This window comes from Vipera berus (genome assembly GCF_964194415.1).
Source record: "Vipera berus genome assembly, chromosome: 12".
NCBI classification, from domain to species: domain Eukaryota; kingdom Metazoa; phylum Chordata; class Lepidosauria; order Squamata; family Viperidae; genus Vipera; species Vipera berus.
The window spans coordinates 4,346,584-4,372,782 of record NC_138215.1 but is presented as its reverse complement, the minus strand read 5'-3'; the positions used below and the strand labels follow the sequence as shown (position 1 = coordinate 4,372,782).

The 26,199-nt window shown below is 51.8% G+C and overlaps 3 protein-coding genes across 3 annotated transcripts; all 3 read left to right on the top strand.

The window, feature by feature from the left end:
• Positions 1-5,843: 5,843 nt before the first annotated feature.
• Positions 5,844-6,551, top strand: HDDC3 (HD domain containing 3; the record flags this gene model as incomplete). The annotated part of the gene is made up of 3 exons (XM_081337010.1): positions 5,844-5,958; positions 6,039-6,094; positions 6,180-6,551. The coding sequence occupies 3 exons, from the start codon at positions 5,844-5,846 to the stop codon at positions 6,549-6,551; spliced, it is 543 nt and encodes a 180-aa protein (XP_081193136.1).
• VPS33B (VPS33B late endosome and lysosome associated) lies at positions 6,432-15,922 on the top strand. The gene is made up of 23 exons (XM_081337572.1): positions 6,432-6,702; positions 6,784-6,864; positions 6,956-7,017; positions 7,106-7,155; positions 7,235-7,302; positions 8,553-8,598; positions 8,804-8,898; positions 9,680-9,784; positions 10,123-10,219; positions 10,739-10,816; positions 10,997-11,070; positions 11,195-11,281; positions 11,366-11,456; positions 11,748-11,822; positions 12,984-13,048; positions 13,151-13,205; positions 13,303-13,349; positions 13,485-13,617; positions 13,726-13,799; positions 13,873-13,974; positions 14,076-14,148; positions 14,737-14,847; positions 15,318-15,922. The coding sequence occupies exons 1-23, from the start codon at positions 6,616-6,618 to the stop codon at positions 15,395-15,397; spliced, it is 1,836 nt and encodes a 611-aa protein (XP_081193698.1). The 5' UTR covers positions 6,432-6,615; the 3' UTR covers positions 15,398-15,922.
• A 1,622-nt stretch (positions 15,923-17,544) lies between these two features.
• On the top strand, positions 17,545-26,167 carry PRC1 (protein regulator of cytokinesis 1). Its single transcript, XM_081337393.1, has 14 exons — positions 17,545-17,745; positions 17,858-17,990; positions 18,079-18,201; positions 18,278-18,517; positions 18,601-18,771; positions 18,867-19,016; positions 19,192-19,339; positions 19,424-19,560; positions 19,643-19,738; positions 19,814-19,960; positions 22,563-22,664; positions 24,532-24,633; positions 25,405-25,584; positions 25,936-26,167. Exons 1-14 carry the CDS (start codon positions 17,735-17,737, stop codon positions 26,011-26,013), a joined length of 1,818 nt encoding a protein of 605 aa, XP_081193519.1. The 5' UTR covers positions 17,545-17,734; the 3' UTR covers positions 26,014-26,167.
• Positions 26,168-26,199: the final 32 nt, after the last annotated feature.

Here is a 26,199-nt window from a genome sequence, read left to right as displayed (position 1 = left end):
TGCCATCAAAAGTTGGTTTCACCATTCTGTAATTCAGTCTTACTCCTGCCTTCCCCAACACCAAATTTTTATTCCACTGCTGTAGTTATTGAAGTCTTCTATCATCCCCCTCCAGCAACAAATTGAATCTCAACTCCAAAGTCACGTAGCTTTCATCTCTGTATTCTTTGCAGCCGTCTGTCCATTTTGTGAAATATCCAGAATTCAATTTGGCATTACGGACATAAAAGCTAAATCTTCATTCCAAAACTTGACCTTGTTCTCTACAGGTCCCTTGCTGTCAGGGAAGACCACTCCCAACGTTCAGCCAGTGTACTGATGGGAGGCAAATTTGGGGCTTAAATGCAGCCCCTTTGGTGGCTCCAGTTCTTCTGACCCACCTCCAGTTCCTACAGCCGAGAGCTCTATAGCACGGCATTCAGGCTTTCTGGTTCCAGCATGGATGGCCCAGTAACAGTTGTTTCCGCGGGCCAGACTAGCACTTTCTGTTGGCCTCTGCTTCTGGGCCTCTAGGTTTTCCAGCCACTCCAGTTATCTTCTGGATTGTTCTTCTGCTGTAAGGGCGCATGATAACCCTAGGGAGTGGGGTCCATGGTCAGACATCCTCGGGAAGTCATGCTGGTAATTCTGGGACTGCAATTCTTCATCTCTTGACATCACGGCAGATGTATCTGGAGGGGAAAGAAGAACTCAAACATTCAACTCGAAAGAAGAGGCAAAATGACCGTATCTAGATCTTAGGATGCTTAACTCCCTATGGTGGCAAAGGCCTGGAAGAACAGGAAAGCATTTATCAGCCCAGTTCAGCAGTATCCCCGAGCCCAACCGCTTTGCACCGTGGGTCATGTGTCTATGGAGATTCTCAATCATCCAAGTCACAGTTATCCCAAGGAAGCTCTTGAAAAAGTGTCTTTGGGATATCTGTGGGTCATGCTATCACATACGCTTACAAAAGCAACTCTGGAATGCTGCTGAGAGGTGCAGAGATGAAGGAATGCAAGATTTTTGGGGAAAAAATAACTACACTGGAGAAAGAAAGGTTGTGAGAAATCATAGACTCATAGGGCTAGAAGGGACTATAGAGGTCTTCTAGTCCAACCCTCTGCTCAAAGCAGAAGACTCATACCATCCCAATCAAATCGTCCTATCTATTTTTGAAAACCTCAGTAGACAAATTAGTTGATTAACTGTTCTTGCTGTGAGGAAATCTCTCTGTTGGATCTCTTTTTAATGAATGTCTAGTCATTACCGTCTCGTCCATAGGCTAGACATACCTATCTTCCCCCAATCCATTCGTAATACTCGAGACAAAATAACCCTATCTCGGTTTTGATGGCATAAGTTCGGCAGGGAGATCAGGCTTTCAAGAGTCTGTTATTACAGTTCCAGTAGTCCTTGCAATCTCTGCTCCGTGATCTGGCTGACAAACACCACCGCTTTTGGCATGCTGACCGCTGCAGAAGCCCAACAGTGCAGCCAAGTAGCCTGCATATCACCTCACCTATATTCACACTGCTCCAGGTAACGTCATTCCCTGTGGTACTGCTCATACAGGTGTTTATGAGAGATGTAGCCTGGCCAAAACTTTCCTGAGCTCAACTGTTGTTCTGAGCGCACCTGGCGCTCCTTGTACCAGGGCCGCTCATACGGGTGGTACCGGTTTCCGCCCCAAATTTGAATGGATTTGCTACTGTAGTTAAATTTGCGATCCCTCTGCCATTCGCTCCATTCTGCATGACGAGGGGGAAGAAGATAGCACTCCTTTCAGAAGAAGCCCAAAGATCTTAATCTACTTGGACTTCATCAAGTGTACTCCACCTTTGTCTACCATTCACTTGAATTTTATTATCTCTTTTTAAGAGAATCAGAAAAAGGAGGAGGAGGAACAATAGGGAACACAATAATAATAGCATCAATAGCTGGAACAGCCCATCCAAAGTTAAACTGGGAGGCCCTTGAACCATGTGGCCCATGTAGTTCCAGCAAGGGGATCAAGAGTGGTCATGCATTGCCACATCCCCCATCTCAGGAAGCAAGATGGGACCTCGGGAAGAAGGGAAGACCCTCTCTGTTGTTTGAGAAGATCTCTGTCAGATCTGCCATCACACTGCTTCAGCCCTGCTTCGCTTTGATGGCAGCCTGCCCTAAAATATGAGGAGGGGAGATGGAGGGATGTAGGAAGGGGGGATGACAGGAACCAGAAATGCCAACCAGATCCAAGGACACAAGCATGGGAAAGGAATCCCAATGCCAACCAAAAAGGCGCCAAACTTTGGGAATTGTTAAAAAAATGCCTAATTTGACCCACATTGGACACTAACAAGGTGACCAGGGGGAAGGGCTTGGGAGAAAGGGAAAATTACTGGGTTTATGCTGGAATCTTCAGATCCAGCTTTGCTTACGGTCACCACTTGCCTTTAGTAAAAGTGTTGTTGTTTTTTTTGCTACAAACGGAGTCAAGAGTTTTTCTTTTTTAAAAGCCCAGGCTGGGACAGGCCTGACAAACCTGTGTTGCTGAAATGCCTTCTAGTTGGCTGCCTATAGTTCTCCCGTGGATGTCCATGCATCTCTGGAGGGTGAGGAGGTGGCTGCTGCAGCCTTTAAGCATGAGGGCTATGAGGGAGAGGAGTCATCTCAACATCTTGGCTGCCGCTCACTGCCTCTTCCTTCTTCTGTTCCTGCCGAGTGAAAGACAACATCAATCGAAAACTCAAAAGGCAAACAGTAACAATTATTTGGGTTTTATTAACCAGACGTTGTGGAGAAGGGAGGTCCCTGGAGAATATTTGGGGGCCTCCTCTAGAAGAAAGGATTAAACAGAAGAAGCAAAAGCCTTAAGGCTTCACACCTCTTCATTTGTGACGAAAGATGCCTTCATCATCAAGGTTTGCTAGCCAGCCCGTTGGGATCCCAGGGACCTCCACAATTGCATTTGGCAGGCAACTTGAGGAAAGACCAGGGCAAGTCCAGCAACAGAGACTGGACTTGTCTGAAATGGTATGGAGTCTCCTGCTTGAGCAGGGGGTTGGACTAGACCTCCAATGTCCCTTCTAGCTGCATCCTAATTGCTTAATAAAGTGCTCATTTCAGCCAAAGGAGCTGGTTACTGTTAAGACTGTGACAATGGATGTCAACGCTCTGACAACTGAGAATCAGCAGCCATTTTACTTTTATCGTTCCTTTTCTATTCTTTTAGAGTTCAGATGTAGAAATGGGGATAGGGTAAATGCTTAAGGGTATAGCTAGCCATAACAATGTAGAAGTGTGGGAACTCACGGACAATGATAACCGTTTGGCGGGCCGAGGAGCTGGAGAGAAAAGGTCTTGTGCCAATTGGGGAATGTGATTTATGACAGCTTTTGTGGGCTGAGAAATGCAACTTGTTACTTTGTATCTGGGGGAACGGAATCTCAGTCTTGGGTTCAACTATGTAAGTGTCAATACTTCATTCCCTAATAAAATGTTCTTTAAGGAAGAATTCTTGCCTTGAAGTTCTTTTACCGGTTTCATCTATCAGAACCATGACAATTATTGTCCCAACAAGGAGTCTCCCAGACGACTCCAGGGCTTTGATCCCCAACCTCTGTCCCCTGAACATTGAAAGACTATCCTAAAAATAGGATTCTCCTCCTCTCTTCTACAACCCAATGTCTGGCTCTTAAGACAGCAATGACGGAGCCAGGAGTAAAAAACAAAAAAAAGGAGTGCAGTGGATGAGCCTCACCTTGGGAAAACCACCTTTGTGATCATGGTGTCTCCTCTGCCAGGTAATCTGGAAAGGAAGTGGCTTTTAAGCTTCCCCAGCCTGGTAAAACCTGAACATATATTTATTTTTCAAATGTGAGTTCTGTCTCAAAATTTGACCTTTCTGGCTAAATGGGATTTTTTCCAACAATTGCGAGATACCCCTTGGGCTAACTCCTCAGGGAAAGCTCAGATCAGGAAAAGAAGTGGTTTTTTCGGCTTCCCTAGCCCGGGAGAACCTCAAAATATGTTGTATTTTCAAATTTGAGCTCTGTCTCAAAATTTGACTTTTCTGGGTGAACGGGGTTTTTACCAATTCCGAGATACACCTTGGGCTAACTCTTCAGGAAAAGAAGTGGGTTTTTGGCTTCCCCAGCTTTGGAGAATATAAACATATGTTTATTTTTCAAATTTCGGGTCTGTCTCAAAGTTTTTCTGGCTGAATGGGTTTTTTACCAATTGCAAGATAGGCCTTGGGCAGAGAAAGCTCAGATCAGGAAAAGAAGTGGTTTTTCAGCTTCCCCAGCCTGGGACAACCTGAATATATATTTGTTTTTTAAAAAAAATCTGATCTCTGTCTCAAAATTTTACTTTTCTGGCTTAATTTGATTTTTTACCAAAAATTGTGACATGCCTTGGGCTAACTCCTCAGGAAAAGCTCACATCTAGAAAACTAGTGGTTTTTCAGCGTCCCCAGTGTAAGTGAACTTGAAAATGTCTTTCAAATTTGAGCTTTGTTTCAAAATTGGACTTCTATGGCTGAATGGGATTTTATTAAACACCAACTGCAAGACATGCCTCAGGCTAACTCCTCAGGGAAAGCTCAGATGTGAAAAAGAAGTGGGGTTTTGGCTTCTTTATGGGGGGGGGGACCTGAATATATGTTGATTTTTAAAATCTGTCTCAGGTTTTACTTTTCTGAGTGAATGGGATTTTCACCACGAATTGAAAGATGTTCCTTCAGCTAACTGGAAAAGAAGTGTGGTTTTTTTGGCTTTTCCAGCCCAGGGGAACATGAATATGTCTTTGTTTTTCGAATTTCAGCTCCGTCTCAAATATTCAGGAGAATTTGGTAAGCTGGAGCAATAGGGAGAAAGTAGTACAGGTAGACTTTGACTTATAACCATTCATTTAGTGACTGCCTGAAGTTACAACAGCACTGAAAAAAGTGACTTATAATCATGTGGTCACTTTAAGTCATATTATCACTTTTTGCGACCTGACAACAAAGTCAATAGGGAAGCCAGATTCACTTAACAATCGTGTTAGTAAACAACTGCAGCGATTCACTTAATAACTGTGGCAAGAAATGTCATAAAATGGGGCAAAAATGACTTAACAAATGTCTTGCTTAGCAATAGAAATTTTGGGCTCAATTTCATGGTCAGAATTCGAGGACTACCTGCATGAATTTGTGTCCCAACGTAACAGGAATTATAATGGCAACACATGAAGAAGACCAAACCGCATCTTTTTCTCCTTCTAAGCCACTTCCACCAGCTTGAGTAGTTTGGCGTAGTGGTTCTGGCCTAGAAACCAGCAGATTTTGAATTTTAGGCACAAGAGCTACTTTGGTGACTGTGACAGCCACTCTCTCAGTCCAACCCAACTCAGAGGGGTGTTGTGGGGAAAGAGACAATTATTACCCCCATTTCTATATAACTCAGGGTGGCCAATTTACCTTATCCTCTTTTTTCCCCTACAACAACAACCCTGTGAGGTGAGTGGGCTGAGAGAACAACTGGCCAATAGCGCGATGCAGACGGAATAAAGCAGGGGTCTTCAGACTTGGCCCTTTTATGACTTGTAGACTTCAACTCCCAGAGTTCCTCAGCCAGCATGCTTATCTGAGGAACTCTGGGAGTTGAAGTCCACAAGTCACAGAAGGGCCTAGTTTGAAGAGCCCTGGAATAATAAAGCGAGCGAAGAACGACCCTGAGCCGGAGGACTAGGGTTGCGCTGCACCTCTCTCTCCCGAGGGCGGCCGGACGCCACTTCCGGCAACCCACGACCACACACTCGGCGTCCCCGTGGTGGGCGGCGGTTGGAGCCCCGGTGACCTCCGGCCCTGCCCGAATTTCCGCTCCTTTCCGCCGGCCATGAGCGGCAGCGAGCTGGTGCGGCTGCTGGACGCCGCCGACTTCGCGGCCCGCAAGCACTCGACGCAGCGGCGGAAGGACCCGGAGCGGACGCCCTACATCAACCACCCCATCGGTGAGGCCACGGGGCCGGCGCGGGGGGCGGCGGGGCGGGCGGGCGGGGGTGACACTGCCCCTCCGCTCTCCCCCCCGCAGGCGTGGCGCAGATCCTGGCGCAGGAGGGCGGCGTGACCGAGCTGGCCGTGCTGCAGGTGAGCCGGGCGACTGGGCGACTGGGCGGGCGGGCGGAGTGAGGGTTCCCGGCGGGCGCCAAGCCTTCCTCGGCTTCCCCCGCAGGCCGCCCTGCTGCACGACACGGTGGAAGACACGGACACCACCTTCGCGGAGATCGAGCAGCGCTTCGGGCCGGAGGTGCGGGGCCTGGTGGAGGAGCTGACCGAGGACAAGGCGCTGCCCCGGGCCGAGCGGAAGCGCCTGCAGGTGGAGCGCGCGGCGGGGCTGAGCGCGGGCGCGCGGCTGGTGGCGCTGGCCGACAAGCTGTACAACCTGCGCGACCTGCAGCGGCGCGTGCCCAGCGGCTGGTCCCGGCAGCGCGTGCACGAGTACTTCGCTTGGGCCGCGCGCGTGGCCGACGGCCTCCGCGGCAGCTGCCCCGCCCTGGAGGAGCCGCTGTGGCGCCTGCTGGCCGCCAGGGGCGTCGCGCGCTAGACCGGAAGCGCCGCGGCGGAAGTCTCGGCACCCCGGACCGCCCACTTCCGGGAGGGCCGCCGCCATGGCCTCCAGCCACCCGCCCGACCTGCCGGACTTCGGCCTGCTGAAGCGCCTGGCGCGGGACCAGCTGGTCTACCTGCTGGAGCAGGTGGGCGCCGCAGCGGGGAGGGAGGGGGGAGGAGGGGGGGCGGCGCCGCGGCCGGTGCTGACTCGGCTCTCGCTCCCGCAGCTGCCCGGCAAGAAGGACCTCTTCCTGGAGGCCGACCTGATGAGCCCGCTGGACCGCATCGCCAACCTCTCCATCCTGAAGGTGCGCGCGGGGCAGGGCGCGGGGGGAGCCGCCTCCTCCTCCTCCTCCTCCGCGCCCTGCCGCCTCTGACCGCCTCCGTCTCTCCGCGCAGCAGCACGACGTGGACAAGCTCTACAAGCTGGAGAAGAAGCCGGCGCGCAGCTCCAGCGACCAGTGAGTGGGGCGGAGGGGGGGCGGAGGAGCCGGGGGACGCCCCCCCCAGAACCCCCCTGACCGCCTCCTGCCCTTCCCTTCCCTCCAGGCTGTGCTTCCTGCTCCGTCCGCGCCTGGCGAGCGTCAGGCTGGTGGCGGGTGAGTGACAGAGGGGGGGCGCTTGCTGGGGGGGTGGGGAGGGTCCCCGAGGGCGCAGCTGACTCGCTGGTCCTTGCAGAGCTGGTCAACGCTGACAAAGCGGCCGGTCGGGTGCGCAAATACAAGATCATCTTCAGCCCCCAGAAGGTGAGACTCGCTGGTGTGTGTCTTTGTGTGGGGGGGGGAGGAACAGGGGAATGTTGGATAAGCCTGGTCTCCTACCAGTGAAAGGCTTCCCGACCGGTGGGGGGTGGGGGGGTGTCGCCACGGGCTTGAGCTCTGTAGAGGTATGTAGTGAACGCTGGAATGAAGCTTTTCCCTAAGCAGGTTGAAAAGGAGGAGGAGGAGAGCGAGAGAGAAGCTGCCCCAGATACTGGGCAACTGGCTGGTGCTGAGCGTTTGTGATAATAAGACAGCCATTCGGTCCTGGAAGGCGGTTGGGGTGGTTTTCTTGCCTTATTGTGACATCCAGTAGCTGAATTCAGCCATCTTCCATGATGACGTGTGGTCAGCATGTCAGCTCACATTTATCTACCTCAGACTCCCACTTCCTCCTAGCAGAATCCCCCTTTCCCATTCGAGGGCAGACACGGAGTTGGGGGGGAGGGGAGAGAAGTGGATTTCAGTTTCCTGTCCTCAAAACGTGTGATCCATCGAGTGGGTGCTTTGAATTAGAGCATCAGCTTTTGGGTAGAAACTTACAAGGGATGGGGAATAACATAGAAGCATTGCAGTATCCCACTCAGAGAACGTTTACACACACACACACACACACACACACACACACACACACACCTCTATTTGTTGTGGAGAGAGATGTTTGAACCTGTGCAGATTTATCCTGCTGTTTTCCCCACCCCCACCCCCCACACACACTCTGGTCCGCTTTGTCAGTTCATCTTGAGATTCCAGTGGTAGAGGGGCTTCTTTGAGATTGCATCTGTGTGAGAGAGTTTCAGAGGCTATTGGGATGCCCAGGCAAAGTGGGATATCTTCCTCTTTCTGTGTTTCCTTAAGACAGCAGTGGGGAACTACAGCCCTTTTATGACTTGTGGACTTCAACTTCCATGCTGGCTCAGGAATTCTGGGAGCTGAAGTCAACAAGTCATAAAAAGTTCCTCTGCCTTAAAAGCTGCACTATTGGAAAATTTAGAAAAACACTATAAGAGATTCCAGGAACAATCTTCAGGTGAAGGCCTTGTGTGGCACTGGCTAGAAAGGCTCTGACTGTCTCAAAGGGTGGCACCAACAGCATCTTTGCAGTTATCTTTGCCTGGATTATTGAGCCTCTGGTAAAGCATGTTTGCGCCATCGAGGGCCCTTGGCCAGGAAAGAGCCCTTAAGGTCCTTGAGGCTTCCATGTGTGGCACTTTCAAGTTGGCTCTCTTCTCCTGCAGTTCTACGCTTGCGAGCTGGTGTTGGAGGAGGAAGGGATCTATGGTGGTAAGTCTTGAGATCTGGGTTCAGTGCAGCCCAGCTGGATGCCTCTGGTCAGTCCAAACGTACGGGGAGAAGGGGCTTGGAAATAGATGGGAGGTGATGATCCTGCTGGTCTCCCTTCCTCTAGACTGAAACCTCTAGCTGTTCATTCAGGTTGTGAAAGGCAGATAAGGGAACAGGCATCCAAACACTGTCTCTGACCCTCTAGATGTGACCTGGGATGAGTGGTCCTTCTCCCTCCTGCCTCTGGATAATGATATCATCACCATGGAGCTGCCAGAGTTCTTCCGAGATTATTTTCTGGTTAGTATTACATTTGGCAAGGCCGTTTATGCTGGCTTTGATGCGTGTCTTGGTAGGGGCTGCTGCCTCACCAGTATCTTGAAGGCTGCATCTCGGTCCAGCCTTGTAAGTCCTTCAGAGAGGCAGTTTGGTGTAGGAATTATTAAGGCACCAAGCTAGAAACTGGCAGCTGTAAGTTCTAGTCCCACCTTAAGTGCAAAGCTAGCTGGGGGGCCCTGGGCCAGTCGCTTTTTTAGTCCGGGAAGAAGGAAGCCAGAGCAAATCACTTCCCAGACCCTGCAGGAAAATTACAAGGACTTGTCCAAAGAATTGCCGAGAGTCGGCACTGACTCAAAGGCTCCTGCCTGTGCGTCCATGCACACCAACGCATGCAACCTTTGGGACTCGAAGGTGATCTTTTTAAAAAGTCACATTTTTACATTTATTGGAGCAGCAACACGTACTCTAAAAGAAAAGTCTTACACATTCACCTAAAAAGATTATAAACATTGCGTGTTTGTATAACGAAATCTTTGTAATAAAAGCCACATTTCATTATTACCTGCCAATTAGTAACTTGACGTTACGGTGTTTTCAGATATCAGTGATACGGTGGCTGTCTCCTATGGCAGGTCGTGGTGCTTAACTGATTAAACAATTCATTTGATCTTCGGTTTGGAGTGCTAATTGAGTGGGCAAATTCCGTTTGCATTTGTGTTGGTGAGGAAGAGATTTCTAGGCTTCCAAGTGTCAGTCATTCCCTCCTGGTTCCAAGATGGCCACATTCCATTTACTCTTGCAGGAAGCGGACCAGCGGTGGATCAGCACAGTGGCCCAGGCTTTGCAGCTGATGAACTCTCTCTTCGGCCCGTTCACCAAGACCTATGGAATTGGGCGCTGCGCCAAGGTGCGGGTGGACTTGTTTAGAGATCATGTGCCCCAGAGAAAGAAATGGCTCTATGGAGCTTGTGGTTGGCTTAGCCACTGTTGGGCTGGAAGCAGGAAAGGCTGGCCCCAGAACACATTTCGACTAAACACGGTCCTGTTTGTGCAAAAGGTTCTCTTCCTTCCAAGCTACCCAAAACCTTCCTGAAAGCTTTGCTCTTAGTAAGATGTTGGCTCTCTGTTGATGTGACGAAGTAGGTGCCTGTCACTGGGTGAGGATCTTGCAAGGAGCCCTGCCTTTGGTCTGGTGTCCTGAGGGGTCCTGCAAAGGGCCATGGGTAAGGGGTTCATTTCTCCTAGATGGTCTATGAGCTTTGGCGTGAAATAGCTGAAGAGAGCGAGGTTGACAACGTGGGTCGTAAACCGGAGATTGGCCACGTCTTCCTCATAGACAGAGGTGTGCCTGGGGGAGAGGGAGGGGGTGGGGGTGTATCCTGCCTTGAGACCTACCTTGATTCCAGTGGGAGCTCCTGCTTAGCAGCTTTCCACAAGTTTGGGGTGGGGTGGGGGATATTTTGGAAGTGAGTAAGAAAGAGTGATTCCCACAGACTTTGGCTCTTGCCTTATTTTGAGCAAACAGTTTATTGATGAGCTTGAATTGGTAGATACAATGACAAAACAGTCTGCTCGACCCTGGGAGCGCCCTGTGTCTACACCAAGGGTAGGCAACCTTGGCTGTTTTATGACTCGTGGACTTCAACTCCCAGAATTTCTGAGCCAGCCATGCTGGCTCAGGAATTCTGGGAAGTCCACGAGTCATAAAACAGCCAAGGTTGCCTACTCCTCGTGTACACCAAGCGGCAGCTGTTCTCCAGCTTCAGATGACTATTCTACTACCCTGCCCGTAGATGCTGCTTTTGGCCTCCGAGTCGGGACTTTTGTTACAAGAGGTGCCTCCTGTTTTATCTCTTTTTAGATGTGGATTACGTCACCGCCCTTTGCTCTCAGGTGGTCTACGAAGGCCTGGTGGATGATACCTTCCGCATAAAATGTGGTGAGCCTCCCCAGCCTTGAGCCTCTGGCATTGGCAGTCTGACCTTCCAGTCTCTGAGGGCTGGATTGGAGGTGTCCAGAGATTCCCATTCACCCAGAACAATTACTGGGCAACTAACGAGAGGGCCCTGGCAAGCTGAGTGCCGTGGGGCAAATGACTTGAGCAACCCGCTTTCTGCAGGAAGTGTGGATTTTGGTCCAGATGTTACCTCCTCTGACCAAAGCATTAAAGTTCTGCTGAATTCCCAGGACAAGGTAAGCTTTCTCTGCTCTGGGACAAAAGCAATTCAGGAGTTTCTGAGAGCAGAAGCCTGACGGTTGGGGGGAGTGGGGAGGGGCTTCTCTGGGTGACCCTGGTCTGGCCTGCCTCTCTCTACAGGTGTTCAGCGAAATCCGCAATGAGCACTTCTCCAACGTCTTTGGTCTCCTCAGTCAGAAGGCACGGAACCTGCAAGCCCAGTATGATGTGCGTAGGCTAGAAGGGGGCAGTACTGGCCACAAGGGGTAGGTTTGTGGCTGGCCCAGCCTGTAGGAAACGTTTCTCTTCCAGCGACGACGGGGGATGGATATCAAGCAGATGAAGCACTTTGTCTCCCAAGAACTGAAGGGCCTGAAACAAGAACATCGCTTGCTGAGTCTCCGTAAGTCCTCCCAGTCGGGGTGTCCCGGGCAGAGGAGTCTTAGCAGCAAAACCTCCCTGGGCCCTTTTTGCAAGCAGGGCCCACTGCCCCATCCCAGCCAGATGCAGGCAGCAGAGCAACCATCGCAACCATTCTGTAAAACTCCTCTCTGGCCTGGCCCCAGCAGGAGGCCTTCAAGGTGTTTTTACTTGTTTTTAGTTGTTAAAACTCGGTGCTGGATGATTCGCTGCTAGGTGTGTTCCAGAAAATACTTTTCTCTTCCTGCTTTGACCATCTCCCTTACATGTGCAGATATTGGGGCCTGTGAGTCCATCATGAAGAAAAAAACGAGACAAGATTTCCAGGAATTGTTGAAGACGGAACATGGTAAGAAGGGATGTTCAAGCGAACTGGCTGAATGCGATTATGGGGCTGGAGTTGGTTACTGAATGTGGGAGGGCATCAAACGACGGAAGTCCTCTCCTGAGAATCAGTAGAAGGGTTAGCAAGCGGGCAGGAAACAAGAAGTGGGCGTGTTGGCTTTTAAGGTATTTATGGATAAATGTATGAGGAAGTCTCTTGACAACATCAGAGGCTTGTTGGTTGTGGATGTGAACATTCATGTCTTTTTGCATGCAGTAAGTTCTGTGTTGCTGTGATGCTGACTCCAGTAGTGTAACAAGCATGGGAATGAAAACGTACTACAGATTGTGTTTGACAGGGAGAATGGAATGAGTAGTTGCAAGATACATATATGGTAAACACCAGAGCAAGGAGGCGAACCTTTGCACTTTGGAGGAATGTTTGCAGACGAGAGGGGGGAAAGGATGAAGAAATGTGTTTAAGACCTGCAAATGCTGCATAAGGGAAGTGGATCGGAAGTGGTCCGTCGTATGGAATAAACAACTACAAGGGCAGAAGAGGGCATTGATTCCAACCTCCTTGTTGCTGGGAGTGTCAGGAGAAACACCAAAGGAACGTGAGTGGGTGGCAAAGCCAGGACTGAATAGCCGGGCCTTGAAATAGCTAAGCCTTGAGGTAGTCCGGTCTTGCAAAGGAGATGAATTCAGATCCAGCTGCAAAAGAAGTGCATGAAGGAAGAGGGGACCAGACGGGCAGGGTGTGAAGTGGGGTAAGCATAGCTGAAGGAGAGGAATGCATGCAGAGATGTATCGGAACAGTTTCGGTATCAAGGATTTAGTTAAGACTTTTTAAAATGCCTTTAAATTTCCTTGGCTCACTGGGCTTCGCCTAACCCTACCCCAAAACCAAGGCTGGAATCTGTGTGCATGGAGTGCTGATCTTAGGAATCTCCACACGGTCCCCCTCTGCCAGCCTTGGGCATCGGCCTAATTCCTGAAGATTCTCAGCTTGAGGGTTGGGCTGCTTCTGGCAGAGGGCTGGTGGGCATTGGCTGCTGGCTTTTGGGCCTCCTGAGGAGGGCAGGTGCTGGGAGTCAGAGGCCACGCGGGGCTTCTCAGCAAGCAAGAAAGCTGAGAGGCTGGGCCCGGGCCTGGCTCTGCTCTCATCACTACGTTTGCTTGGCAGCCCTTCTGGAAGGGTTTGATGTCCGGGAGAGCATCAGCTTCATCGAAGAGCACATCGACCGGCAGGTGAGAGGAGGGTGGATCCCAGGGGACCGAGGCAGCGGCCCGAGCCCAGGCCTGGGGGAGGCTGTACACTGACCAGCTTCTCCTGCCCTCTTCCTGGGACAGGTTACCCCAATTGAGAGTCTGAGGTTGTTGTGTCTGCTGTCGATCACGGAGAATGGTGGGTTCTGGCTCGGGGGAGGGAGGGAGGGAGGCCTGGGTCAGGCAGCCCTTGCCGTGTGCCTTGACCCCCCGCAGCTTCTCCTCCTCTTCCCCAGGACTTTCTCCCAAGGACTACCGCTCCCTGAAAACCCAGTACCTGCAGGTGAGGCTGGAGACGGGGCCCTCCCTTGGGTGGTAGAGAGGCCCCAAGTCAGTTTTCTGGAGGTGCAGCTCTGCCCTCCCCCAAGGCTTTCACTTACTTTCACCACCTTCTGCGTCGGTCCCTGCCGGTTGGCAGAGTTACGGACCAGAGCATCTGCTGACCTTCCACAACCTGAAGCACTTGGGGCTCTTGACGGAGCAAGCGTCCGGGGAGACCCTGACGGCTGTAGAGAACAAAGTCAGCAAGCTGGTGACGGATAAAGCGGCAGGTAAGGGACCTCTGGGATTCCGTTGCGCCCTGGTTCCTTCCGGGGAGGGACAAAGAGATGGGTATCTTCAGTCCTCAAGACCCCTTTCGCCTTCCTCCCCCTCCCCAGAAAAGCTGTCAGATGCCTTCAGTTCCCTGGCCAGGAAGAACAATTTCCGAGCTATAAGCAAGAAACTGGGCCTGGTGAGTTCCTGGCTCCCTTAACTAAGGCAGGGAGGGAAGAGGCCTCCGGTTGTGACCACCTGTTTCCTTGCAGATCCCATGTGGGGATGGAGAGTACGACCTGAAAGTGCCCCGGGACATGGCCTACGTGTTCAGTGGCGCCTATGTGCCCCTCAGTTGCAAGATAATGGAGCAGGTGCCTAAGAGCCTTTGAACTGCTGGGACTAACGGGGGTGTTTGGGGGGGGCTCCTGTTCCCCCCTTGGCAGCTCTGGCTTGACTCCTTCCTCCATCTCAGGTGCTGGAGCGCAGGAGCTGGCTGGGTCTGGAAGAGGTGGCAAGGCTGCTTGGGGGCCACGAGTTTGTCACAGGCAAGTGGCTTGCCGGCTCCGCTGCTTCTCCGGCTTAAAGACGTTTACGCGGACGGGGGTCCTGCTCCTATCCATCAACTTCACCCTTCTGGACAGCAAGGGGCATGCTGCTGCCTGTTCCCCTCGGTGGCCGCGGTGGGGATTTTATTATCAGTACAAATACTGGCATATGTGTCCCCCAGGAGTTGTGGTGGTAAACTCAGTCTTGCTAAGCTGTCTAAAAGGCAGTATCAGCAAGAGAATTGGGGAAGTTAGGAGAGCTGCCAGGGTCCCTGTGATCCTCCCAATTCCCATTCTACCTCAGAGGTGCTGATCTTCAGGAATCATTGTTAAGACTGAGTGGATCCAGACCTAAGGAGGGCATGAAAGAGAGACCACGTATTGCTCAATCAGTCATGGCAGGCCTCCGTAGGAAAGCTGCTGCTGCCCAAACAGTAGAGACAGGGCAGGAAAGTTCCAAGAGCTCTGTGTGTGTGTGTGTGTGTGTGTGTGTGTGTGTGTGTGTTTCTCAGCATTCTGCTTCCGGGGGTGAGCACGCGCCTTCCAACTGACCTGGAGGCATGGGTTTAGGTATGTTTTTCCTTGCAGCTGCAGAAGAGCCGCGACTTCCAGCCCCCCAGCAAGTCATCCTGGCAGTCTTCTTAGGAGGCTGCACCTTCTCTGAAGTGGCTGCTCTCCGCTTCCTTGGCAGAGAAAGAGGTAGGAGATGCACCCAGACTGGGGCAATTGCTAATGGGCCTGCGTGGTGGAAAATTCCAAGCCCCTGCATATAAACCCGGTGGTGCTGCTGCAAGTTAGATTGAGGTGAGGGCCCTGCATTCTAGCCATTTTGGAAGTGAGCTTGAGCAGAGAAAAAGTAAGCTTTTTGTAACTAGTCTCCTTTCGGCGTCTAGTTAGGCAGATCAGTCGATGGTAGTAGCTTCCTGCTCGGCTTCCTTTGGGACTGAGTTTGGGGTCTTTGGGGTTTTTGCCTTGCTCTTCCTTCAGGAGGTCAAGCGAGTGCAGGTAGCCCTCCCTCCTTCAGTTCTTCTCACAGTCCCGTGGGATAGATAGGTTAGGCTGACGAGGGGCTTGAGCCAGGCTCTCGCCATCCCTGCCATCCCACCCTCCAGGTCAGGGAAGGGGTTTGTTCTCTGCAGGGTTACCTTTCGTGCTTGCCTCCCCACCAGGCCTCCGGTTCATAATCTTGACGACGGCCGTCACCAACAGTGCTCGCCTGCTGGAATCCACCATGGAGATGAGGGTGTGACTGCATCCGGGGCAACCCAGAGGTGAAGGGATGCTTTGAAATCCCTTGGTGTTCTGCCCAGCCAGGGAGAGGCCGTGTTCCCATCAGTTGGAGAATCACGGTCATTCGCCCAAGCGGGGACAAGAAAAGTACGGAGGACTTTTCCCTTCTGGTCTTCTGCCGGGAGCTGCTGCGATCCCTCAGATCCCTCCGTTGGAGTTTTTTTATTAATCGGAAGGTGCCTCTTTGGAAGCAGGAACTTTCCTTGGGAGAGGAAGTGTCTAGCAAGGCTACGAAATGTGCAGCAGTGAAAAGAAATTAGAATGTCTTTAGTGAAAGAAAGAAAGCCCAGAATTTCAGACGGCTCTTTTCTCCTCAGCCAGGGAAAGTGGATGAAGAAAAAAACCCCTCAGACTGCCGCCCCCCCCCCCCATATTTTCAGCCTTCAGCTATTCTTTTCTTCTGCAATAAATGGGTCCATGTATAATGTGCATAAACATCTTGCCAGAAACCACAGGAATAGAACAAAATAAAAGATTAATTGAAGTAATTGCTACTGGTCAATTTTTGCCTATCATGCAAGGCTTCCTGTTCCTCTGTGCCCGCTCGCCCTCGTTCTCTCCCTTCCCCCAAATCCCAAATCAGTAAAACTGCCTGGTGATTTTTTTTTTCCTTTCGAGCGGAAGCTGAACCAAACCAAACTGGGTGGAAATGGGTGGGGGACCCACCACAATTGTGGGGCGGCAATTGGGAAGGGCAGAAAACGTTACAAAGAGTTTGACAGCCACATGGTAGAAATGGCGAGGTGGGGAGCCACAGAGGAGAAGGGCTGGATTCACCCGTCTTCAGAGACAGGACACTTCGCATGGATGCCTTAAATGGCCTCAGATTTAAGGCAAAAAGATTTGTTCCCCAACTCAGCGGTCCTCAACCTGGGCAACTTTTTAAGACTTCTGGACTTCAACTCCCAGAATTCTGGGAGTTGAAGTCCACAAGTCTTAAAAGTTGCCCAGGTTGAGGACCCCTGCCCTGCCTGAGTAAAACCACTTCTTTAGCCGTAGCCTCCAGATTGTTTGCATCCAACAGAAATAGGCATGGTGGAGCAAAGGAAGGTCCTGGTTACTCCGACCCGGGGGGGGGGGGGTCTTCAAACTTGGCCCTTTTATGACTTGCGGACATCAACTCCCAGAATTCTGGGAGTTGAAGTCCGCAAGTCATAAAAGGGCCACGTTTTGAAGACCCCTGCTCTGACCAATTCGCTAACTTTCCTCCCACCACCACTACCTCCCCCCCCCCCCCTCTCTTCGTTCATGTTGGATTCGGGACTGGACCCTGCCGTTTTCTTGGTGAGATTTTAAGAGGTTTTTCTGAAGCCTTAATAATAATAAACCTTTATTGTCAAAGTACAACATGTGTACATTGAGATTAGCTGAGCCTCCCCCGTGCTCTCTCCCCCCAACACAGTGACAACAAACCCTCCATCCCACCACACCATGTGAACCAACTGCACCACACACCGGCCTCCCAAGTCAATTCTGCATAAGATTATGTCCCATTTAAAAGCCTAACAGCCCACGGATAAAAGCTATTTTTCAGCCTGTTGGTACGGCTGGCTATATTCCTGTATCTCCTACCGGATGGTAGGAGAGTAAAGAGATACCGTCCAGGGTACGCTGCGCACCACACGGTTCTCAGGCCTCAGACAGACGAGGCGATTAAGGCGCAGCGTCGCCCCAACCCGGAAAAGCAGGACGGGCAAGAGGGGGCAGCTTGGGTGGGTGAGCGGTGCTTCCATTGGGGGCGGAAGAGCGGTGCCAGCCCCCGCCTGCGGCCACCGGGGCTCGGCCTTGGAAGACGCCCTTTGCCTAGCTCAGGGGGGCCTTCAAACTTGGCCCCTTCAGTCATTGGAGTTTTAATATGGCTTTTAATTATTGTTTATATTCGGGCATAATATTTAATTGTCTTTTAACTTTTGTATTTCGCTTTTATATTTATTGCCCTGTACACCGCCCTGAGTCCTTTGGGAGAAGGGCGGTATAAAAATTGAATAAAACTAGAAACTAAAAAAAAAACTAAACTACTTGCGGACTTCAACTCCCAGAATCCCTCAGCCAGGCACGCTGGGCTGGGAGTTCAAGAGTCATAAAAAGATCAAGCTCGAAGCGCCCTGGCGTAGCTGGCCGACGCGGCCCCGCCCTCGGCGGCCTCCGCGCCCTGATTGGCCGTCGCAGAACAGCCGTGGGCGGGGCCTCGGACGGAGCCAATGGCAGCGTGGCGGGCGTTTGAATCGCCCAGCAGAAACGGTCGGGTCGGGGCTGAGCTGCAGCGGCCGCGGAACCGCCCGGCCGGCCGGCGGAGATGAGACGCAGGTGTGGCGCGGGGCCGGGGGGCGGGGGGGGGGGTCCGCGGGGGGGGGGCGGCGGGGGCCGGGCCGGGGGCATCCGAGCTGACGGCCCCCCTCCTGCTTCCCTCCCTGCGCAGCGAGGTCCTGGCCGGCGAGTCGGTGGCCTGCCTGACCCAGGCTCTGGGCCACCTGCGCGGCATCTGGGAGGAGATCGGCATCCCGGAGGAGCAGCGGCTGCAGCGCACCGAGGTGGTCAAGCGGCACGTCAAGGTGAGCGGGCCGGGCCGGGGCCGGGCTGGGGTGGGTGCTGCGGGGCGTCCGGCGGCTGAAGCGCGCTCTTCTGTCCGCTGCCGCGCAGGACCTGCTGGACCGGATGGTGGCGGAGGAGGAGAGTCTCCGGGAGCGGCTGCTGAAGAGCATCGCGCTGTGCCGGAGGGAGCTGGCCGCGCTGTGCCAGGAGCTGCAGCTGGCGCCCTTCCAGGTGAGTGCACGGCGCGGCGCCCCCCCCATCCCCCCCGCGGGCCTCCGAGCCCGCCTGTCACCCGCCTGTCTTGCAGGAGGAGGAGGAGGCCACTATCCTGCAGCTGGAGAAGGATCTGCGCACCCGCGTGGAGGTGATGCTCAAGCAGAAGCGCGAAAGGCGGCAGGAGCTGCGCGCCCTGCAGGAGCGGGACCAGGAGCTGGCCGGGCTGCTCGGACAGGCGCCCTACAGCGGCGGCGTCAGCAGCGAGACCGTGCCCACCTTGGCCGAGCTGGACCGCTTCCGGCGCCACCTGGCATCGCTGGCGGCTGAGAAGGTCTGGGCGTCTCCAAGGGGCGGGTGGGCGGGTGGGGTGAGGCAGCTCGGTGCTGACCCTTTCCTTTCCCCCCCCCCCCGTAGGAGAACCGGCAGGCCGAGTTCATCCGCTTGAAGCAGCAGGTTGTCCTCTGCATGGAGGAGCTGGAGCAGCAGCCCAGCACTGCCTTTGAGCAAGAGGTCGTGTGCCAGAACGCAGGGGTCTTCGGCCTCTCCCTGGACATCCTGGCTGCCTTGAAGGATCTGCTGCAGCAGGTTGGGGGAATGGGCTGGGGGGGCGGGGGAAGCACCCACCTACCCTCCTTGAGTTCTGCTTGGTCCTAAGGCTGCTCCTTTGCTGTTCCTCCCAGCTGGAGGCCAGGAGAACTCAGAAAGAGGCCATGTGTGACGAGATGCGCTCCCGCATCCTGACGCTCTGGGACTGGCTGCAGGTGCCTCCCGAAGAGAGAGACGCCTTCGCTCCGTACATGGAGGGCTCCAGAGCCAGCATTATGGACGCTGTAAGAGGCTGGGTTTCCTTCCTGGGCACGAGGGCCCCGTTGGTTTCTGGGGGGGTCCAGGAGCAGCACTCTCCCCTGCGTTCCCACCTTGCCATAGAAACATGGTGTGCATCAAATAAGCCCTTCCTTCCTTGTGTTTCGTGGCCTCGACTCTCCTCCTCACTGCCTCTTTTAGCTGCGCCTGGAAGTCGACCGCTTGGAAGAACTGAAGTGCCAGAACCTGCAAAAGGTGGTGGAGGCTATTCGGGCTGAGCTGGTCACCTACTGGGACAAGTGCTTTTTCGGGGAAGAGCAGAGGCGCTCCTTTGGCCCCTTCTATGAAGGTGGGTTGGGGGCCAGTCTTGGGGGTGAGCGCAGCCCTCTTCAGGAGCCCTTCCTGCCATCCCTCACGCTTTCCTCCTTCGTAGACACCTTCACCGAAGAGTTGTTGCAGCAACACAACAGCGAGTTTGTGCGACTGAAGCATTATTATGAGACGCATCAAGAGCTCTTTGAAGCAATCCAGAAATGGAAAAGGAGCTGGTGTCTCTTTCAGGAGCTTGAGGTAGCGCTGGGCTGGACTGGGCTGGGCTGGGCTCAGCTGCCACTCCAAGCAGCAGAAGACACTCGCCTTTTCCTCCCTGTAGAAAAAGGCCACCGACCCAAGTCGCTTCGCCAACCGAGGAGGCAACCTCCTGAAAGAAGAGAAGCTGCGTGCCAAACTGCAGAAGACCCTTCCCAAGGCAAGTGGTCCCAGTCACTCTCCCCATCTCGTGGGCCTTTGGCAGCCCACCCTAAATGGCCTTCTTCTGGTGCAGCTGGAGGAGGAACTGAGGGTCCGCGTTGAACTGTGGGAGCAAGAGCATGCTCAGGACTTCCTAGTGAGCGGGCAGCGCTTCATGGAGCACGTGGCTGAGCAGTGGCGCCTTCATCATCTGGAGAAGGAGAAGGAAAGACAGGAGCGGGTGAGTTGGCAGCCTCGGGATTTCAGCCATCTTCCCGGTCAGGCGGTTGTCGGTTTATCTTGTCCAGCAAGCGTAGCAAGCCTGTTGACTGGCGAGGGTGCTTAGTCCATGTAGCCAGAGGGCAGCCAGGAGTGATTTTGCCTGCCAGCCCTAACCCAGCGGTTGCTTTCACCACCTCCCATAGAGGCAGTTCTGGGCTCCCTCCAAGAAACACTGGACTTTTTTTGTTTTTAATAGTAATTTTATTAAAGATTACAACGATAAACACTAAAGTTTATTTTTTTATATTTTTTTATAAAATTTATTGGCTTACCATAGGACAGGGAGTAGGCAACCTTGGCTCTTTTATGACTCGTGGACTTGGACTCCCAGAATTCCTGAGCCAGCCATGCTGAGGGGAGAGAGAGAGGTTTCCAAGCTGAGCCAGGCTGGCACAGGAATGCTGGGAGTTGAAGTCCACCAGTCATAAAAGAGCCAAGGTTGCCTACCCCGGCTTACAGCTACAATAATAAGCTAAAACATAAAAAGTTAAGAACCCTTTTAACTGTAATATAAACTTAAAAGGATAAAAAGAAAAAATACAAAACAAAACTAAAATAAGAATAAAGGAAATAGGTAAAGAAATGACTTTTCCCCTTTAGTGTCTTAACATACAGCAAACTCAATCCATAAGGCCTTGTCACTTCAGTCAGCAAAGATCCACTGAAGGGATATATCGGAGATAAGAATATGTCTAGTTCAACCTTCATCAAATGAATCAACCTTTATTTTTAACAGTCATGGTCTTACTTCCTTCAAATAATATGCTAGACCTAGAGCATAATTTCTTCTCGTTTTTCTTTGTCGCTTCTCACAACATTTTTCAAAGCTTTTAACAATCCTCTTCTGTAAATCCAATATAGGAAAATTACCCAGGTTACTGTCTTGCTTTCTTATTAATTATTAAGCATGAGCTAATTTCTTTTGTATGTCCAGTGAAGCATCTTTTTCCTTGTCATTCTTGTACCCTTTAGTTTTTCAAGCTACTTTCAGATCAGTCACAATCATGCCAAGAAATGTTTGTTCATAAATGGCATCTTTGAAGCCCAGTCTATCTATAGAGGCATATATTAATTTCTGGCTCGCTCTTGTTCAAAAATATTCTTCAGTACATCCAGTATTAAAATATTTTGCTTCATTCTATATTAGTAAGTCAAGTTTGAGTGTTCTCCTTTAGTTGTAATCTTTAATTCCTTCTAGTTCCTTCCAGCGTCCAATTTTTAGTCTTATTTCTTTCAAAGAATTCAAAATGAAAGTGTCACAGGAAAGATTCTTTAGATTCAAAAAACTTACTTCAAATTTATCTTGTCCTGTTGTCCATTTGTGACTTTCTAAATCAATGTTTTATTTACCTTTTTACTGTTTATTCCAGAAAAAAAATGTTAATTATTTAAACTTGTATTTAAAACTTTCTTGGTAAGGCTGATGGAGATTCACCTAGTACTGTAAAACCTTTCAGTCCAAAGGCTCCTGGTAGCTGAAAAGCAGTTAACAAGTAATTTCCGAAAGCAATTAGAAAAAGAAGTAGGCAAGCCTAGTGACCAACAGCATCTTGAGCAAAAAGCAGTTCAGTGGTGAGAAAAGTCAGGTCTTGCCCTTAGGCAAGAAAAACCAATAGGGGGTAGCGAACGTGAGAAAGAGTTAGGTGTCATAGTGGACCACCACTTAAGTATGAGCCAACAATGTGCTGCAGCTGCCCCCAAAGCCAACACAGTCCTGGGCTGCATCAACAGTGGGGCAGTGTTAAGAATTATGAGAAGTGTTAGTACTGCTTTATACTGCACTAGTAAGACCACACTTGGAATATTGCATCCAGTTTTGGTCGCCACAATATATAAAAAAAGTTGTGGCTCAGCATTGTCTGAGATTGTATATGTATAGGCCAGGGGTAGGCAACCTTGGCTCTTTTATGACTCGTGGACTTCAACTCTCAGAATTCCTGAGCCAGCCACGCTGAGGGGAAAGGGAGAGGTTTCTAAGCTGAGCCATGCTGGCTCAGGAATTCTGGGAGTTGAAGTCCACAAGTCATGAAGGGGCCATAGTTCCCTATGCTGGCTCAGGAATTCTGGGAGTTGAAGTCCACGAGTCATAAAAGAACCAAGGTTGCCTACTCCTGGTATAGGGTCTCTGCTTGCACAGCATTTGGACTAGAAGACCACCGAGGTCCTTTCCAGTCCCATGATTCTACTTTCTAAGATGGCGATTCCTTTGCCTCCCAGATCCCTAAACCCATCAGAGACCTCGGGAGTCTGGTCACAGCGATCCTGTCTTTTCTGGGTTTTGGGTTCCACCACTGGATTCCACAAGGCTCCCTTCTCCAAGTTAAAGCAGAGCCGGTGTTGCTGAGAGCACTTGGCACAGAGAAGGTGAATTGGGAGGCCTTGCAGCTCCTCTTGCAGTGTCTTCCTCCCCCAATTTCTGACTTGCCCTCCGATCCCAGGTGTGATAGCCAAGCAATAGGTCCATCTCTCTGATGAATTAAGAGATCAGCCAATTTCAGATGAGGTTTCTGAGGTGGCTGTCAGCTCCCCTTTAGCCTATTCCGTTCCCTTCTGTCTTTCAGCAACTCAAAAAGTCCCGACAGACGGAGGAGGAGATGCTCTACGGCAGCACCCCCACCAAGAGACGGGCTTTGGGTATCACCACACCTGGCAAAGCGCGAAAGGTAAGGGGGGTCGCCCAGAAGTCAGGTTTGCCTTTTTACCTCACCTATAGAAACGCAGGACAGCTTTTTCCTTCCTTTCCCCTTTCGTGTCATCTTTTCCTTCCTTATTTGTGCCGCCTCCCCCCAACTCTTCCCAGTTTTCTAAGCGTATCCAAGCAGCAGCTTTTGCTTTTTGCTCCCACAGCTGTTTTCTAAGCTGCATAGTTTTGCCCGGGAGTTTTGCTCAGGGTAATTTTTTTATTGCTGTTCACCAGGAGAGAAATTCTTGCCAGACTAAAGCACACTCTCTGCATAACTGCTATCTTGGAAAGGTTTAGGCCCCTCTCTGCACGCCAATGACTCAGAGTTGATCTGAGCTGGTCTGCCTCCGAGTTCCTTGGGAAAGGCCCCCAGCCTCCCGCAACTCCGCACCAGGCGGCAGAAGCATACAATCCATCCCTGTGCAAGAGACACATTTCAAGGTACAGTTGAGAAGAACAACAAAGATGATTAGGGGGCTGTAAAGCTAAAACATACGAAGAACGGTTGCAGGAATTGGATAGGTCTAGTTTAGTGAACGCTGTTACCTTCCCACCGGAGTGGTCCCTATTTTTCTACTTGCATTTTTTTTACGTGCTTTCGAACTGCTAGGTTGGCAGAAGCTGGGACGAGTAACAGGCGCTCACTCTGCTACGCGGCACTTGGGATTCGACCCGCCAAACTGCCGACCTTCTGATCGACAGGCTCAGCAACCTAACCCACTGAGCCACCGCGTCCACTCCGGTGGGAAGGTAACAGCGTTCCGTGCGCCTTTGGCGTCTAGTCATGCCGGCCACATGACCACGGAGATGTCCTCAGACAAGCGCTGGCTCTTTGGCTTTGAAACGGAGATGAGCACCGGCCCTTAGAGTCGGAAACGACTAGCACGCATGGGCGGGGGAACCTTTACCTTTACCTAGTTTAGTGAAAAGAAGGAGTAGAGGTGACATGATAGCGTTGTTCCAGTATCTGAGGGGCAATCACAAATAAGAGGGGTCAACCTATTCTCCACAGAGGCAAGAAGCAGTGAGTGGAAGTTCATCAGGAGGACATCCAACCTAGAACTAAGGAGGAATTTCCTGACAGAGCAATTAATTATGGAACAGCTTGCGAACAGTGATGGCGAACCTTTTAGAGACCGAGGGCCCAAACTCCAACCCAAAACCCACATATGTATTGTCGGGTGCTGGGTGGGCGTGGCCCATTGGGTGGGCGTGGCTGTGGTGGTAATGGCAGACTGGGTGGGACTAAAAAGTTCAAGCAATCAATTTCAACTTTGCAAGATCTTTTTTTTCCCCGCGAGAAGTTGAGATTGATTGATTGAACCTTTATTTTGCACACGGCGGCGGAGGCCTAAAGTGAAAAGATTTTATAAAACCCAGCTGAAGGTCTAGGACTGGGGCGACGGCATGCGTGTCCACAGAGAGGGCTCTGCGTGCCACCTGTGGCACGCGTGACATAGGTTCGCCACCACAGCTCTAGAAGTTGTGGGGGCTCCATTCCTGAAGATTTTTAAGAAGAGATTGGATAGCCATTCGTTTGGAGTAGTATAAGGTCTCCTGCCTCCAGCAGGAGGTTGGACTAGAAGACCTCCAAGGTCCCTTTCCAACTCCCTTATCCTGTTGTTCTGTTATTTTGAGTCTGCCAGTATGAGGCACAATAAAATTATGTCCTTGATCAGGTTTCTAGTCCGTTTTCTGTGCAGCTGAAGGTATTGTGATGTAAAGACATGCAGTAGATCTGAAAGTGAGAACTGATTAGCAGCACTTTCCCCCCGAAACGGCGTTCAGATTTTGTTGCTTTGCACCAGGGACCGCTTTCTTTGCTAACGCCTGGACTTTTCTTGCAGCTCAACAGCACCACCACAACTCCCAACAGCACCATCCGCTCAGCCCTGAGAGGTTCAGTGTTAAATTCTCCCGGATGCCACCCACCCTTGTCTGGAGGGAAGGTAAAGAGCTGACCTCTTTGGTCTGGAGGGAGGCAGCCTCCAGTCCCACTCCCAGCTGTTTCGGAAGGCCAAGAGGCAGGAGAAACTAGAGGAAGCAAAGCAGTGGGAACCGGGCAAAGTGTAACCCAGGAGTAGAAAAATTACGAAATAAGGGGAGAACTGTAACAGAATAAGCTTAGAAACGAGAGAACGTAGAGATTGCTTCCTGGAGGAGCTGAAGGGCCTCAAGGCTCCCGCAACCACAGCTAAGCAGCAGCCTGGCTTTGCGTGTGTTGTCAGCTGGCCTGAAACAATTGCCGCGCTCAGTGCTGCACAGGCCTCGGGTGCAGCTGGCACTTGGCAAGTGTCCTGGCCAAAATAACACCTCCCAGGGTTCAGAGTAGGTTAGTCTGCTTAAGAGGGCTGCTGCCCAAATCCAGCCCTTTAGCTGTGGTGCAGGCCTTCCGCAGCTCAGGTTTTCAGAATGCAAACAAAATTATACAGAAAGCAAAAGCAACGTGGCAGTTGGGATGTTCCTACATTGCTCCCTCAGCTGTGCCCAGGTGAGAGCACCAGAGCTCATGGAGCCCACACGGCGCACACCTGCACTAGGGGTCGCATGGCTTGGTAATGCCTTCAGACCAATAGTTGGAGGAGGGGAAAATGAAGAACGGCAGCCATAAATTCCCACAGGAGGTCCACCAAAGGTTAACACCTCTGTCAAACGTGGCCCTTCCTTTAATCTTCTGACTGTCCTTGCCCAAAGTGCCATTCCTCTCTCTGTGTCCGCAGCTTGTCCGGACCCCCACCCCTTTGGTTGCCAAGACCCTTCCCAAAGGCCAGACGGAACGCAACAAGGAGAACGTGCCTCAACTCAACAGGACAGCTCTGAGCGGTGGGTGTACCCCGACAGCCCCTGCCCAGCACAATGGCAGTATTTACTCTGTTGCCAGCACCTATTCAGCATTTGCGGTAATTCCCTTCTCCCTCTTCTCCCCCTATCCCCGCTGGCTTTGGAGATAGATGCACTGCGCAAGAATCGCTAGATAGCTGCACTCCCCATGAGGGCCTCTGGCCAGTCGGCCATTGCCAAAGGAAGGCCAAGGGGCTGCGTGGGTCCCATTTCTGCCTTGATCTATCCCTGAAGAAAATCCCCCCCCCGTTTCTTCCCTGCCACTGCTTCCACTCCCACCAAAAGCCCCTCTGAACATACACCCGTGCATGTTGTCCAAATACCCATCCCACTGCTTCAAGTGCGTCCCCCCCCCCGCAGCTCTATCCAACTCCGCATCCTTCACACCAATTGTTCTTCTCCCTCCCCAGCGCGCACTTTCAGAGGCTTCCAAATCTGAGCACCCGTCCCACATCCTCAACTCCACAGTTTCCAATCCTGATGGCTGAAGGGGGGCCGTTGCCAGCCCCGGATCCTCTCACCATATAGGATCTGGCATGAAATGGACCTTCTGGGGCACGGTTTATGCTACTGCTTTTAACTGTTTTTAATGAATTGATTTCCAAGTTTCATGATACAGGGAATAAAAGTCTAGATGCAGCAGCTGTTCTGGGCCCAGGCCTGCTGCCTTATTC

What these genes read in the sequence shown, in the direction of transcription:
- PRC1 (XM_081337393.1), top strand. An exon ending in CATCGCTGGCGGCTGAGAAG is followed by an intron (nt 18,518 to 18,600) that starts GTCTGGGCGTCT and finishes CCCCCCCCGTAG; the next exon opens with GAGAACCGGCAGGCCGAGTT. An exon ending in CACCTGGCAAAGCGCGAAAG is followed by an intron (nt 22,665 to 24,531) that starts GTAAGGGGGGTC and finishes CTTTTCTTGCAG; the next exon opens with CTCAACAGCACCACCACAAC.
- VPS33B (XM_081337572.1), top strand. Translation starts at nt 6,616, where the DNA reads ATGGCCTCCAGCCACCCGCCCGACCTGCCGGACTTCGGCCTGCTGAAG. An exon ending in TCTTCCGAGATTATTTTCTG is followed by an intron (nt 8,899 to 9,679) that starts GTTAGTATTACA and finishes TTACTCTTGCAG; the next exon opens with GAAGCGGACCAGCGGTGGAT. An exon ending in GAATTGGGCGCTGCGCCAAG is followed by an intron (nt 9,785 to 10,122) that starts GTGCGGGTGGAC and finishes CATTTCTCCTAG; the next exon opens with ATGGTCTATGAGCTTTGGCG.